Source organism: Gadus morhua, chromosome 10, assembly GCF_902167405.1.
Source record: "Gadus morhua chromosome 10, gadMor3.0, whole genome shotgun sequence".
NCBI lineage: Eukaryota > Metazoa > Chordata > Actinopteri > Gadiformes > Gadidae > Gadus > Gadus morhua.
Genome location: NC_044057.1, coordinates 11,102,368 through 11,116,247, shown reverse-complemented (window position 1 = coordinate 11,116,247; position 13,880 = coordinate 11,102,368). Strand labels below are relative to the sequence as shown.

Sequence of the window (13,880 nt, the reverse complement as noted above, 5' to 3'; positions counted from 1 at the left end):
ACTTTACTCCTATTATTTTAAATCGTTTTTTATTTACAATTGTCGCTTACATATGAGCTTACTTCTTTTCTTGTGTGTTTATGAAGATCATATGATGCAAACGTGCATCTGTGCTCAACTCCCTTGGATAAACAAGAGTAATAATAATATTTATCAGTAGCCTACAGTCCTACCGCAGGGAAGTGAAACCAGACCTCTGAAACCTCATGCAAATATCAAAAATTTTCAGATCCTGTAGAGTTGATCAGTGTTAGCAGAAGAGGAAATACTTCAAACTGTGTGTAATGAAAATATATAGCCGGATTTAACTGGACATGCATTTATTAAATTAGCAAAGTGTTCATCAATTACGAGATGAAAAGTGTAGTGAGTAGGGGTTAAACTCGCAAGCAAAACGTACTGGATTAGATCCCGAAGGACAGCTCAAGTTTTTGCTATTTCCACCTGGGTAGGCATCAGATTAAACATGCTAGCCAACAAGCACTAATGATTACGGTAATGCAGTAGACCAGGTTTTAACTTTTTACAATATTGAAGATTTAATTGAAGGGCCCTTGTATCATTTTTGGAAATACAGAGCTATTTTAGTATTTATTTGCATTTGCAAAAAAAGTGCACCTGTTCTCACTGCTCAGTTAACTACCCTTGGATAAACAATGGTGAAATAATAACATTGGTATGATCTATCAGTAGCATACAGTCAGTGGTCCTTCCCCAGTGAAGTTAAACCAACACCTCTTCAAACCTCTGAAACCACAGTCACCATTCACGAGGTCCTGTTGAGTTGATCACTGTTAGCAGAAGAGGACATTCTGTGGGAAAACTGTGAGTATAACAATCGAAATCAACTTCCATAATTTTAGTACTTTCATCATTTTCCAGGCGAAGAGTGTAGGGACTAGGAGTTCAACCCCTAAGGAAAACTACTGGGTTCAATCCCCAAGGTCGACAGCTGTAGGCAGCCTAGAGAAAAATGCTGATAAGTGAATAAAGTATCTGAATTCATTGCAATTCACAAGTGCAATGAATGGATAGTTAACAAATAAAAAGCAATAATAATAATGAATATTATTATAATTATAATAATGTTAACAATATTGATTAAGCTTTTTATTCATTAATCATTTATGTGTTTGTAGTGTGTATTGGACTTGTTACCATCCACTCTGCTCCACATCTACTACCAAACGGACCTGGCAGTGATCACTTTGAAGAAGACCATGTCGCTAGTGGGATGTTGCATTCTACAAAATGTAGCTGTCTTTCTTTTTTCCATGCTTTATCTTAATCCTTCAATTTCTTACTTGCTAAAAAACTGCACCATACCTTTCTCTGAGAATATGTCTAACTCAGCTTGTATTAACATTGACTGTTCTCAAAGAAAACTGTTAGTGGTACCAGATGGCATTCCCAGAGGTGTGACACGGTTATCCATTTATCTTAATCAAATCCAAGCAATTCACAAGAATGACTTCCGGTATTTGTCAAACCTTACAGTGTTAAACCTAGCCATGAATCAAATTGCTCATATTGAAGATGGATCTTTTATTGATTTGCTAGAGCTAAGGGAACTTAACATAGCTATGAACAAACTGACCAAACTCTCAAACAACCCCTTTGAAGGACTGTGGAAGCTCACAGTGCTGGACCTTAGTAGGAACAGAATCAGAGTCATTCCCCCCTCTGCATTTGGGTCAATGTCCAGCTTGCATTGGGTGAATTTGGATCAAAACCTGCTAACAGAAATGACTGACATTCAGTACATACTACCACTACCACACATTGATTATATCAGTATTAGTGATAACCCCTTCAGCTCTTTTGAGACTAAACATTTGCCCAGTAACATGTCCTCGAGTCTCAGAGGTTTCGAATTGTCTTCAACAGTGTTAACAATCTTCAGCATCACAACACCTGTCTTTCCCCATCTTGAGAAGTTAAGCTTTAATGGCCTTTGCCCAAATCCTGTTATGGAGGTGGACATACCCGAGCCTCGTTTCTTCAGGACTGTAACTCATCTTCAATCTTCAACTCATTGCATCTCTTTCAAAGACATGAGGAAGCTCCTAGAGAGTCTGGTCTCACTGACGCATCTTGAGCTTTTACACACTGAGAAATGGATCAACAGAGGTCTCTTAAAGACAGCCTGCAGCATCCCCTCTCTGAGGTCACTGGACCTCCATTATAACTCTGTTGTCAACATTGACCCGAAGCTGGCCAACTGTTCACAGATAACCAAGTTGGACCTATTCTCCAATCGCATCTCCAATCTCTCCAGTCATTCAATACAATCAATGAAGCAATTGAGATACTTGGATTTGGCAGGTAACTCTCTCTCCAGCGTGCCTCATGACCTTATCAGTCTCTCGTCTCTTGAAATCCTATATCTGTCAGCCAACCACATTGCTGAGGTAGGCTGCTTAGATTTCTTCAATTTAACAAGACTCAAAGAACTATATCTCGCATACAACTACATTGATAAACTAGATGGTTGTGTGTTTCAATATCAAAAGGATCTAAAGGTTTTGGATTTAAGCAATAACTTGTTGTTGGAATTGGACGATACTTTTAAGATCGGTCTAAAGAATCTAGAGTTCTTAGATTTGAGTACAAACCGAATTAAGCATTTTGGAACGGGAGATTTTATAAGTTTGGAATCGCTCAGTTGTTTAAAATTAAATATAATTGAAGATGTACACAGTAAGGATTTTGAACGATTGTACACTCCTAGTCTGTCTTTTTTACTACAGATGGACAATATTTTTAGCGGACTGCAGTTGTTAAGAAATCTCACTGTATATCTGAATATCCCAGAAGGCTACAAAGGGGTTGATCTAAACTCTTACCAAAACTTGATAAATTTACCTTCTTTGAGGTATCTGGACATAATATGTAGAGGTATGCATTGTTCAAAGCCTTTTCATGTTCCTATACATTTTCTTAAAACAATGAAGAATCTAGAGCACCTCACAGCTGAGAATTTCCAACTTGTAGAGCCAGATAAAGACACGTTTATATACACACCAAAGCTTAAGAGTCTCGCCATAACAGAAAGCAGCCTTTCAGACCTAAATCCTGAGCTATTTCAGCCAATCTCAAATCTAGAGGCTCTGGATCTTTCACGGAATACCCTCAAGAATTTAGATTTCCTGGCCCAAGCGAACCTGACTAGCCTCCGGTGTTTGAAACTCTGTGAGAACGACTTAACTGTTATTGATCACAATATCTTCCAGTTCCTCCCAGCCCTAACATATCTAGATCTTTCTGTTAACCCTCTGACCTGTGACTGCTCTAACTCTGGCTTCCTGCTGTGGGCGCTGAGCAGCGATCAAACGCAGATCGTTAATGTCGACCAGTACGTGTGCACGTACCCCCTTAGCGAAAGGGGAACTATGTTCGTGGACATTGACGTGCAATCCTGCTGGATGGACGCCAGCTTCCTCTGCTACATTTCCGCCACCAGCCTGGTTCTGCTCACTCTGCTCACTGCCTTCGGCTACCACTTCCTGCACTGGCGTCTGGTCTATGCCTACTACCGCCTCATGGCCTTGCTCTATGACATGAGAGAGAGGAAGAGAAACAATCCGTATTGCTACGACGCTTTCATATCATACAACATCCAGGATGAGGCCTGGGTCCACAGGGAAATGCTTCCTGCTCTGGAGGACGAGCGAGGCTGGAGACTCTGCCTGCACCACCGAGACTTCCAGCCAGGTAGGGCTGGCTGCCTGAATTGACCAGATCTTTACATGTGCTGTCTGCCTTCTGTTATTTGCCAGGCACATGCAAGTCATGACATGCATCAGGTCATGTGACGAATACCAACTTCAAGAAATTGAGTTAAGAAATATAAGCATAGTATAAATATATAATAACCTCCTTTAATTGTTAACTAATTATAAAGTGATTTTAATTAGTTCAAATACGAAAATACTTTGGCCAAATGTATCTGGATACAAATGACATCCATTTTCTTTCAATCTGATCAAATACAACGGACGGAGTAGCCCATGGTAATTGAAACACTTAATTCAAATGCATGTCATTGAAATAATGCCTTCTGTTGTGACCTCCATAGGTACGTCCATCATGGAGAACATTACGGAGGCTATCTATGGCAGTAGGAAGACCATCTGTGTGATCAGCAGACACTACCTGGAGAGCGAGTGGTGCTCCAGGGAGATCCAGATGGCCAGGTGAGACCAGCAACTGTACCGTCTTACTTTGGATTGGTTCAGATGTTCTCAATCTCTTCCACGTTCCATATGCATAGTGGCAGCTTCTCTCCCTTCACGTAATGACTCTCTGTCCTGTCCGAGTGGCCGCTTGGATGCTGTTTAAAGACCTTGTGGTGATGTGTCCCGTCTCCAGCTACCGTCTGCTGGATGAGAAGAAAGATGTGTTGATCCTGCTCTTCCTGGAAGAGCTGCCAGAGAAGCAGCTGTCTCCTTACTACCGCATGAGGAAGCTGGTGAGGAGGAGCACCTACCTGAGCTGGCCCCAGGCCGCCCGCCACCCTGGACTCTTCTGGCAGAACGTCCACAGAGCTCTGGAGAGCGGAGACAGCCATGATGACAACACACACTTCCTGTCTGGGCCGGCCCTATAGCCTGTTGGAGTAACAGTCTGCTCTCACTTGCTGCCTTGGAGTGGGACTTACCTTTAGTTTTTCTTGTCATAGAGTAAAGTAAGATAGGAGTTTAGTTGACCTTTAAATATTTTTGCCCTGTATTGTGTGAGTAACTTTCGTACCTGTTTTCATTAAAGCTATAATCAAATGATGCTACCAGGTTGAAGCTGAAGCCAAATAAAACAGTGACAGGATCAGTCACTTGATATGTATGCAGATGTTTGTTTGGTGTTCTCTTTGTCTAGCTTGATCAAACAGGCATAACAATTCCACAACTTTCTTTTAAAATTAGTCAAATTGGACCAATATAGTAGTTTTTTTAATTGTTCAAGCCTTGGTTCAAGCCTTGGTTACTACATTAGTATATTATTTGTAGGGCTGTCAGTTAAACGCGTTATTAACGGCGTTCACGCAATCCAATTTAACGGCATTAATTTTTTTATCGCGCGATTAACGCAAATTCATATATATATATATTTTTTTTTTTCTTTGGCTCAAAACAAAGAAGGAGTAGCCTGACTGCTATGTTCAAGGCAGTATGTTTGTATGTTCATCGTTGAATTGCACTATAGGCTTTTTTTTGTATCTTCCTGTTTTGATCATTATATGCCAATGTTGTTATCAATAAAAAAACATTTGCACAAGGCAAGCCGATGGACTCCATGTTGATAAGAGCATTAAAATGAGAACAATTAATGGGGCAAAGAAATCAAGGGATATTTAGCATAGAAAAAAGATTTGCGATTAATCGCGATCAATCGTGAGTTAACTATGACAATAATGCGATTAAATATTTTAATCGCTTGACAGCCCTAATTATTTGTAAAGTAGTTAATTACAACGAACAATACATCACTAAAATGGGGAGGCCCAGAAGGGTCAGCACGCCCCCTTCTGGCAGCTATATGTATGTTCAGTGAGAAGGAAGAAAAACAGGATGTTTTCTTTTACATGGTGGTAAAGGCGCTCCACTACCTTCATTATTTCCCGCCTGTTCCATTGAACCAAGAAAGCCGACTCCTTCACGAAGGGGGAATAAACCCCCTCGGTTTTACGCAGGCAAGACAGTGAAATTGTAACATCTGCCAAGCAGCGACCGTACCTGCTTGGCAGTGTAAAAATGCCTTCTGTTTCATCATGTGGGTTAGGGGTTAGGTTCTTTCACAAATTAATCCTGTTTCCCTACAGAAGGATCACAGCAACCAGAGCCCGTACCGTCTGTCAGGGATGGTCTCTCCCCTCGGGGAGAGCATCGACACCTGTAACTAAGCTTTTATAGTAAATAAGGTAAATCTGTACCTGACACATGCGTTAAACACCAGACCCGTCCCACGCTGGGGGACTGTAAGGTAATGGACGTCTTGTGTCCCCCAGGTCACTACGTCAGGTCAGAGACATTGCTGGAGAGGACGGCGCCGGATGGTTCACTCTCAACGACGCCCAAGTTACGTCCTCAGGTGATACTTTAAACGTTACTCTTTACAACAGCCACTGCATCTTTTTAAACTCGAAGTCTGTTTTACTAGCTGCACTTACTGAAAGATTGACTCCTGCTTGTCTTAGTCCATCAGTGGAGCAGGCGAGGGAGACCATGTCCCACTGGCTCAGAACCAGGAGCCATCGGGAGCTGAGAGACTGAGACCTGTGAGGACCAGGAGAGCATCTTATTGGTGGAGCCTCTACAGCCCGCTCTAAGGGCCATGCCCTGACGCCCCCCTCTACAGCCCCCTCTAGGAGCCCTGCAGCCCCCCTCTACAGCCCCTCTAGGGGCCCTCAGCCACCCTCTAGGGGCCACACCCTGCGGCCCCCCTCTACAGCCCCTCTAGGGGCCCTCAGCCCCCCTCTACAGCACCTCTAGGGGCCACAACCTGCGGCCCCCCTCTACAGCCCCTCTAGGGGGCCTGAGCCCCCCTCTGTCGACGCTAAGGCTGATCATAATGAGGATCACATTATTATTGTTTGGTATAATAATAATAATAATAATAATAATAATAATAATAGCTGCATGCAGCAATGTGGGTGTCAAGCATAATGGGACTCGATAAGCTAATTCTGCCGGACGGACGTAGCGGCTGGGTGGCTACATGACGACCGTCTCGTAATCGTAACCTAATTCTGCCGGACGGACGTAATCGGCTGGGTGGCTACACGACGACCGTCTCGGTAATCGTAACCTAATTCTGCCGGACGGACGTAATCGGCTGGGTGGCTACATGACGACCGTCTCGGTAATCGGTAACCTAATTCTGACGGACGGACGCAATCGGCTGGTTGGCTACATGATGACCTTCTCGGTAATCTGTAAACTAATTCTGCCGGATGGAGGTAATCGGCTAGGTGGCTACATTATGACCGGCTCGGTAATCGGTAATAATGACGGCAGGTGGTATGTAGTACAGCATTATGCGAGTATGCCTAAATGTAGACAAAATGGGAAAATTACCCTACCTAGTGGTAAGGGCGCATGACGAACGTCTCGGTAATCGGTAAACTAATTCTGCCGGACGGACGTAATCGGCTGGGTGGCTACATGACGACCGTCTCGGTAATCGGTAAAGTAATTCTGCCGGACAGACGTAATCGGCTGGGTGGCTACATGATGACCGTATCGGTAATCGGACTGACATAATCTGCTAGGTGGCTACATGACGACCGTATCGGTAATCGGACGGACGTAATCGGATAGGTGGCTACATGGCGACCGTATCGGTGATCGGACGGACGTAATCAGCTAGGTGGCTTCATGACGACCGTCTCGGTATTTGGTAATAACGACGGCTGGTGGAATGGGTGGCTACATGATGACCGTCTCGGTAATCGGAAATAACGACGGCTGGTGGAATGAACCACAGTATTATGCGAGAACACGGCAATGTTTACCAAGTGGAAAAATGACCCTACCTAGAGGTAAGGGCGCATTATCGTCTGCCCGACAGAACAAATGACACAAATACATAGGGGTATTCAGAACAATATCCAGATCTTTACTTATCCAGTAAGAATTGCAGTTTATATTGTAAGTGGGCGGAATGGTAAACAAAGTCATTGTTGTTTGACGTCCCCCTGAGGTCAAAGGTCACCAAATTGTTTGGCTGTCCCCAGAATGATGTCATGAGTCCATGTAGCAAGTTTGGCTATGATATGTTAAAGAGTTGCTGAGAACAGGCTTACTTCCCGTTAGGCGGCTTTGCGTCAAGTTTGATTGGCTGTTGAATTAGAAATGCTGTTAGGCAGATTTGTTCAGCTTGGTCTGAAGATCATACTGGGCAAGTTTCATGATGATTGGACATAATTTGTGGCCTGTGGATATGTAATGTTGATATTGACAACTTTCAACATGGCAGCCAGGCTTTGCCGTAAAGTTTGATTGGCTGTCACGGCCAAACGGTTTCGAATTTGAGAAAGCTTTTTACGCTATAATGCAAAAATCTCTACAAATAATGACCCGTAGTAAATAAAAGCCCACCGTTGGCAAGTACTACAGCAATCAGAATGAGAAAATGTACTTTTATTGATTTTTGGTGAATATTTTAGCTATTAATTTCATCCTGTTTCACTATTATGCAAAATGTCAACAAATAATGACCCGTAGTAAGTAAAAGCCCACCATTAGCAAGTACTTCAGCAATCAGAATGAGAAAATGTAGTTTTATCGATTTTTGATGAATATTTTAAGCTATTAATTTCATCCTGTTTCACTATTATGCAAAATGTCAACAAATAATGACCCGTAGTGAATAAAAGCCCACCATTGGCAAGTACTACAGCAATCAGAATGAGAAAATACTTTTATTAATTTTTGGTGAATATTTCAAACTAGTAATTGCATCCTCATTTGCTATAATGCAAAATGTCAACAAATAATGACCCATTTGTAGGTAAAAGCCCACCATTAGCAAGTACTACAGCAATCAGAATGAGAAAATGTAGTTTTATTGATTTTTGGTGAATATTTTAAGCTATTAATTTCATCCTCATTCGCTATAATGCAAAATGTCAACAAAAAATGACCCGTAGTAGGTGAAAGCCCACCATTGGCAAGTACTACAGCAATCAGAATGAAAAAATGTATTTCTATTGATTTTTGGTGAATATTTCAAACTATTAATTGCATTCTCAATCGCTATAATGCAAAATGTCAACAAATAATGACCCGTAGTGAATAAAAGCCCACCATTGGCAAGTACTACAGCAATCAGAATGAGAAAATACTTTTATTGATTTTTGGTGAATATTTCAAACTAGTAATTGCATCCTCATTTGCTATAATGCAAAATGTCAACAAATAATGACCCATTTGTAGGTAAAAGCCCACCATTAGCAAGTACTACAGCAATCAGAATGAAAAAATGTAGTTTTATTGATTTTTGGTGAAAATTGTAGCTATTAATTTCATCCTGTTTCACTATTATGCAAAATGTCAACAAATAATGACCTGTAGTAGGTAAAAGCCCACCATTGGCAATTACTACAGCAATCAGAATGAAAAGATGTAGTTTTATTGATTTTTGGTGAATATTTTAGCTATTAATTTCATCCTGTTTCACTATTATGCAAAATGTCAACAAATAATGACCCGTAGGTAAAAGCCCACCATTAGCGATCAGAATGAGAAAATGTAGTTTTATTGATTTTTAGTGAATAATTTAGCTATTAATTTCATTCTGTTTCACTATTATGCAAAATGTCAACAAATAATGACCCGTATAGGTAAAAGCCCACCATTGGCAAGTACTACAGCAATCAGAATGAGAAAATGTACTTTTATTGATTTTTTGTTAATATTTTAGCTATTAATTTCATCCTGTTTCACTATTATGCAAAATGTCAACAAATAATGACCCGTAGTAAGTAAAAGCCCACCATTAGCAAGTACTACAGCAATCAGAATGAGAAAATGTAGTTTTATCGATTTTTGATGAATATTTTAAGCTATTAATTTCATCCTGTTTCACTATTATGCAAAATGTCAACAAATAATGACCTGTAGTAGGTAAAAGCCCACCATTGGCAACAGCAATCAGAATGAAAAAATGTATTTCTATTGATTTTTGGTGAATATTTCAAACTATTAATTGCATTCTCATTCGCTATAATGCAAAATGTCAACAAATAAGGACCCGTAGTAAATAAAAGCCCACCATTGGCAATACTACAGCAATCAGAATGAGAAAATATGTTTCAAGTTATTTGTGGTGATTTCTTTCCTGAAACAATTCCATGGTAACGTTTATGCCACCAGTCTGTGGGGTGTAATTTGTAGACGGTCCCTAAAACAGATAGCAGCCAGGACGTTGATTTAAGAGCTTTTCTCGCACAGATATCGATAGGGGCAACATGTCATTGTGATTTTTGTTGATACGGTGTCCTATGCTGTCCTCAACAAACTACAGCCGTAATGAAGTGCATTTATGTTGATTAAGCCGATTGCGGGGTAAATGAAAACTGAATATCCAGCGAATATCGAACCTGCAGCTGATTTTACCCACTGTTCCTTCCCCTCAATTCATTCTCAACCTTGGCTGAGATAACCCCCAATACGAGTCTCGTTGTAGAAATACCAGAGACGAGAGTCCGACGTGTTATGCGCCATAACACCAAAACCAGAACGGTTATCCAAATAACAAGGAAGTGTACATCACTGGCGTTACAGTCCTGGACCTCTATATCTAAATAATATCATATAATGCATATATATCTATATCATATAATACATATTATCACGGCCAAAAGCTGTGTGCGCCTCCAGACGATATTATGAATCACAAACGACTTTGTCGGGTTCTGCGACGTCTCTGGTTCTTCCACTTTCACATCAACCTGAAGTCGACTGAACCGTGCGCTGCCGGCTGCCCGCTGCCGGGCGATGGTGCCTCGCGGGCGACCGGCGGCATGTCGCAGTTCATGTACTTCAGCGAGTCAAAGCCAAAGTTCATTTCCCCAAATTCCTTCTCAACCATGGCTCAGATAACCCCCACAACAGTCTCGTTGTGGAAATACAAGACACGTCAAAGAACCACTTGCGTTACAGTGTGTGTATTCACACATGTGGCGCTCGCACGGTCGAGTCTCATTGGCGGGCCAACGTCTCTGGGCGGGCCAGGCAGAGTAAAGGGAGGAGCTTATATGCTTGATGACGTCCTAAACACAGACATTCCAAATCAGCGCACTTGAGCCTCCGTGTGTTGGTCATGGGTCTGTGTAAATTTGGTTATGGTATGTCAAAGGGCTGCTGAGAAATTGGCCAAACTTCCTGTAAATTGGCCAAACTTCCTGTTTGGCGGCTTTGCCGCCAAATTTGATTGGCTGTAGCGGCCAAACGGTTTTGAATTTGAAACATCTTTGATATTTTTTTATCAAGCATGGCCTGAAGATCATGTGCGCCAAGTTTCGAGATGAATGGACAAAATGTGTGATAGGAGTAGCATTTTTAAGGGTTTTGGACATAAACCAAGATGGCGGAAAATCCATCATGGCGCAAAATGACGTCATAGGGTGCGTTGAACTCGGCTTGGTTCAAGGAAACTAATGATACCTCTGTGAATATTGGATGAATGGGTCGAAAGTTATAAACATGAATGCATGTGCAACTTTGACCTGTTGATGGCGCCAGAGCTGTTGGGCTAGCGACCTGAAATTGGCTTGTTGCGCTAATGGGGCTGTCCTGAACAAGTGTGCAAAATTTCGCAACTTTTCGCCAAGCGGTTCCATGGGCTGCCATAGACTCCCATGGCAGGTAAATAATAATAGGAATTCATACAAAAACAATAGGTTGTCTCGCAACTTCGTTGCTTGACACCCAATAGTCCAGGTCTTATGTCGGCCAGAGAAGAAAGACTTGTCGTCATTAGCGTCATACAGCAGGTAGTGGTCAGATGCTTCAGCCCATTGCGAGACTGTCTCTCCATTAGCATTGCAATCCGGGTAGCCCCATAGGGTGTTTCTGCTGTTGAAATCGCCGCAGGCGATAGTTGTGGAGGTAACGGAAGGGAGGTGATGGATGGATACTATTTCCGGCGGAGGCTTGTATATATTGACTACAGATACATCTCCGATAGTGAAACAGATCCATTCTGTGTGGTTGTCCTCTGGTGATCTTTGGATAGATGTTACATGGGTGCCCTCGCGTGCATAGGTTGCTAGTCCATGGCGTTTGCTTGGTATAAAGGCTAAGGTAATGTAGCCTTCGATTTTAAAGGCCCACTATGCAACTTCGGGAATATCTTCGCTGTTTTCTTGGTTTTGGCACGCACATTTCTCTACACAGCGCCCCCTACAGCTTCGTAGTAGATATTTCACAACACTGTCGTAACAAATCGTTGACGTCCCTTCCCCATGCACTTCTACGCGAGCCATGTGCATTTGTTTTCAAAGAAGCCGGCGAATGCGTGGAGCCATGTCCGAAGTAGATGTTCATAAAGTGTAGGCAAGGTTATACATTTTTAAAAGGGTGTATTTGCATTGCAATAAACATAAATCCATCCTTTTTTATAGTTCACCGGGAGAATTTATACCCTAGATTATAATTGTTTTATCTTAGGTTGAACAGAACAATCAGTGTAAGAGGTTTGGCCAACATAATAATCGAAATAAACAAGAACCTGGATTCGGGGATTCAGTCTGTATCTGGGGGACAGACGAACAGCAAAACACCCATGGAAACAAAGGTGTTTATATGGTTGCAAGCAAGCTAGAAACATACAGGGCTCACAACAAAACGGTCGAGAAAACAATTTTTACAGGGCTCACAACTAAATGGTTGAGCAAACACATTTGTACAGAGACTATCAGAATCAAGAATACCACGAAGACAAAGTTCACCCAAGGGTACTTTCAATTTCAAAAGCAACACGGCCGAGTCGGCGTCTGATTTGCAGTCTTCTTTTTCTTTCAGTTCACGCTATTCCTGAAAAGCTTGCCCAACGTTTACTCGTGTCTGGCCTCTCTGTCGGTCAGTCTCCCTTTTCTCTTCTTCTGTTCCTCCGACATTGGGTTTCTCTGTCTCTTTTTAGTCGGCTGATCTATGATGAATATAACAATCCCTTAGTTACTTGTGTTTACATCGAGCCGGTTCCGTGTTTGGGGGTCTGTGCCGTAAAGCAATTCGTTACTGTAGTGACCCTTGCACAGAAGCATACGGCCGACATCTTTCTTTATTCTGGGTGGAAATAGTAACATAGTTACGCCATTAAATGCGTTTATGGAAACATTTTTAGCGAGAAATGTGCATTTTACTTTCATAATGTTCGCTCGGTGAATGTGAAGGATGTTCGGTTTGATAGTTATGATGAAGAGTGAACGCTCCGTTCACTTGCATGGACAGAGTCTCTGGTTGCTAAGCAACCTCAACGTCTTGGCGAACTATTTCTCTCCTGATCAACACTACGAATGCTGGAAACACACCAGACACACCATGTGAAGTTATTTAACCCGATTATCGTTATTTATGAGTCCTTAGCCCAAGTGAAGGAGTTCAAGTACCTCGGGGTCTTGTTCGCGAGTGAGGGTACTATGGAGCGTGAGATTGGCCGGAGAATCAGAGCAGCGGGGGCGGTATTGCGTTCGCTTTACCGCACCGTTGTTACGAAAAGAGAGCTGAGCCGCAAGGCAAAGCTCTCGATCTACCGGTCGATCTTCGTTCCTATCCTCACCTATGGTCATGAGGGTTGGGTGATGACCGAAAGGACGAGATCGCGGGTAAAAGCGGCCGAGATGAGTTTTCTCAGAAGGGTGGCTGGCGTCGCGGGATAGGGTGAGAAGCTCAGTCATCCGTGAGGAACTCGGATTAGAGCCGCTGCTCCTTTACTTAGAAAGGAGTCAGCTGAGGTGGTTCGGGCATCTGGCAAGGATGCCCACTGGGCGCCTCCCTTTGGAGGTGTTTCAGGCACGTCCATTGGGGAGGAGACCTCGGGGAAGACCCAGGACTAGGTGGAGAGATTATATCTCAACACTGGCCTGGGAACGCCCCGGGATCCCCCCGTCAGAGCTGGTCAATGTGGCCCGGGAAAGGGAAGTCTGGAGCCCCCTGCTTGAGCTGCTCCCCCCGCGACCCGACCCCGGATAAACGGATGACGATGAGATGAGATGAGATCGTTATTTATATCCGAGATTATTTAATCTAACCCGATCTAAACTCTATCATGCACCCAAACACGGCGGCGTTTGGGTTTCCTACCTCGGACTCTAGCGCAGCCACAGGCGCGTTGAACCATTTTTGTGACACACAATGATCAAGCGTCAGGTTAGGCGC

The 13,880-nt window shown here is 42.7% G+C and overlaps 1 protein-coding gene across 3 annotated transcripts; it reads left to right on the top strand.

The window, feature by feature from the left end:
• The first annotated feature begins 229 nt into the window (after window positions 1-229).
• Window positions 230-4,846, top strand: LOC115552074 (toll-like receptor 13). Of its 3 annotated transcripts, none has more exons than XM_030367824.1 (5): window positions 230-448; window positions 760-825; window positions 1,140-3,714; window positions 4,079-4,196; window positions 4,372-4,846. In XM_030367824.1, the coding sequence occupies exons 3-5, from the start codon at window positions 1,221-1,223 to the stop codon at window positions 4,607-4,609; spliced, it is 2,850 nt and encodes a 949-aa protein (XP_030223684.1). In that variant the 5' UTR covers window positions 230-448; window positions 760-825; window positions 1,140-1,220; the 3' UTR covers window positions 4,610-4,846. The 3 variants fall into 3 exon arrangements, with proteins under 3 accessions (XP_030223684.1, XP_030223683.1, XP_030223681.1); XM_030367823.1 differs by having other exon boundaries at window positions 694-825; XM_030367821.1 differs by having other exon boundaries at window positions 691-825.
• The last annotated feature ends 9,034 nt before the right edge of the window (window positions 4,847-13,880 follow it).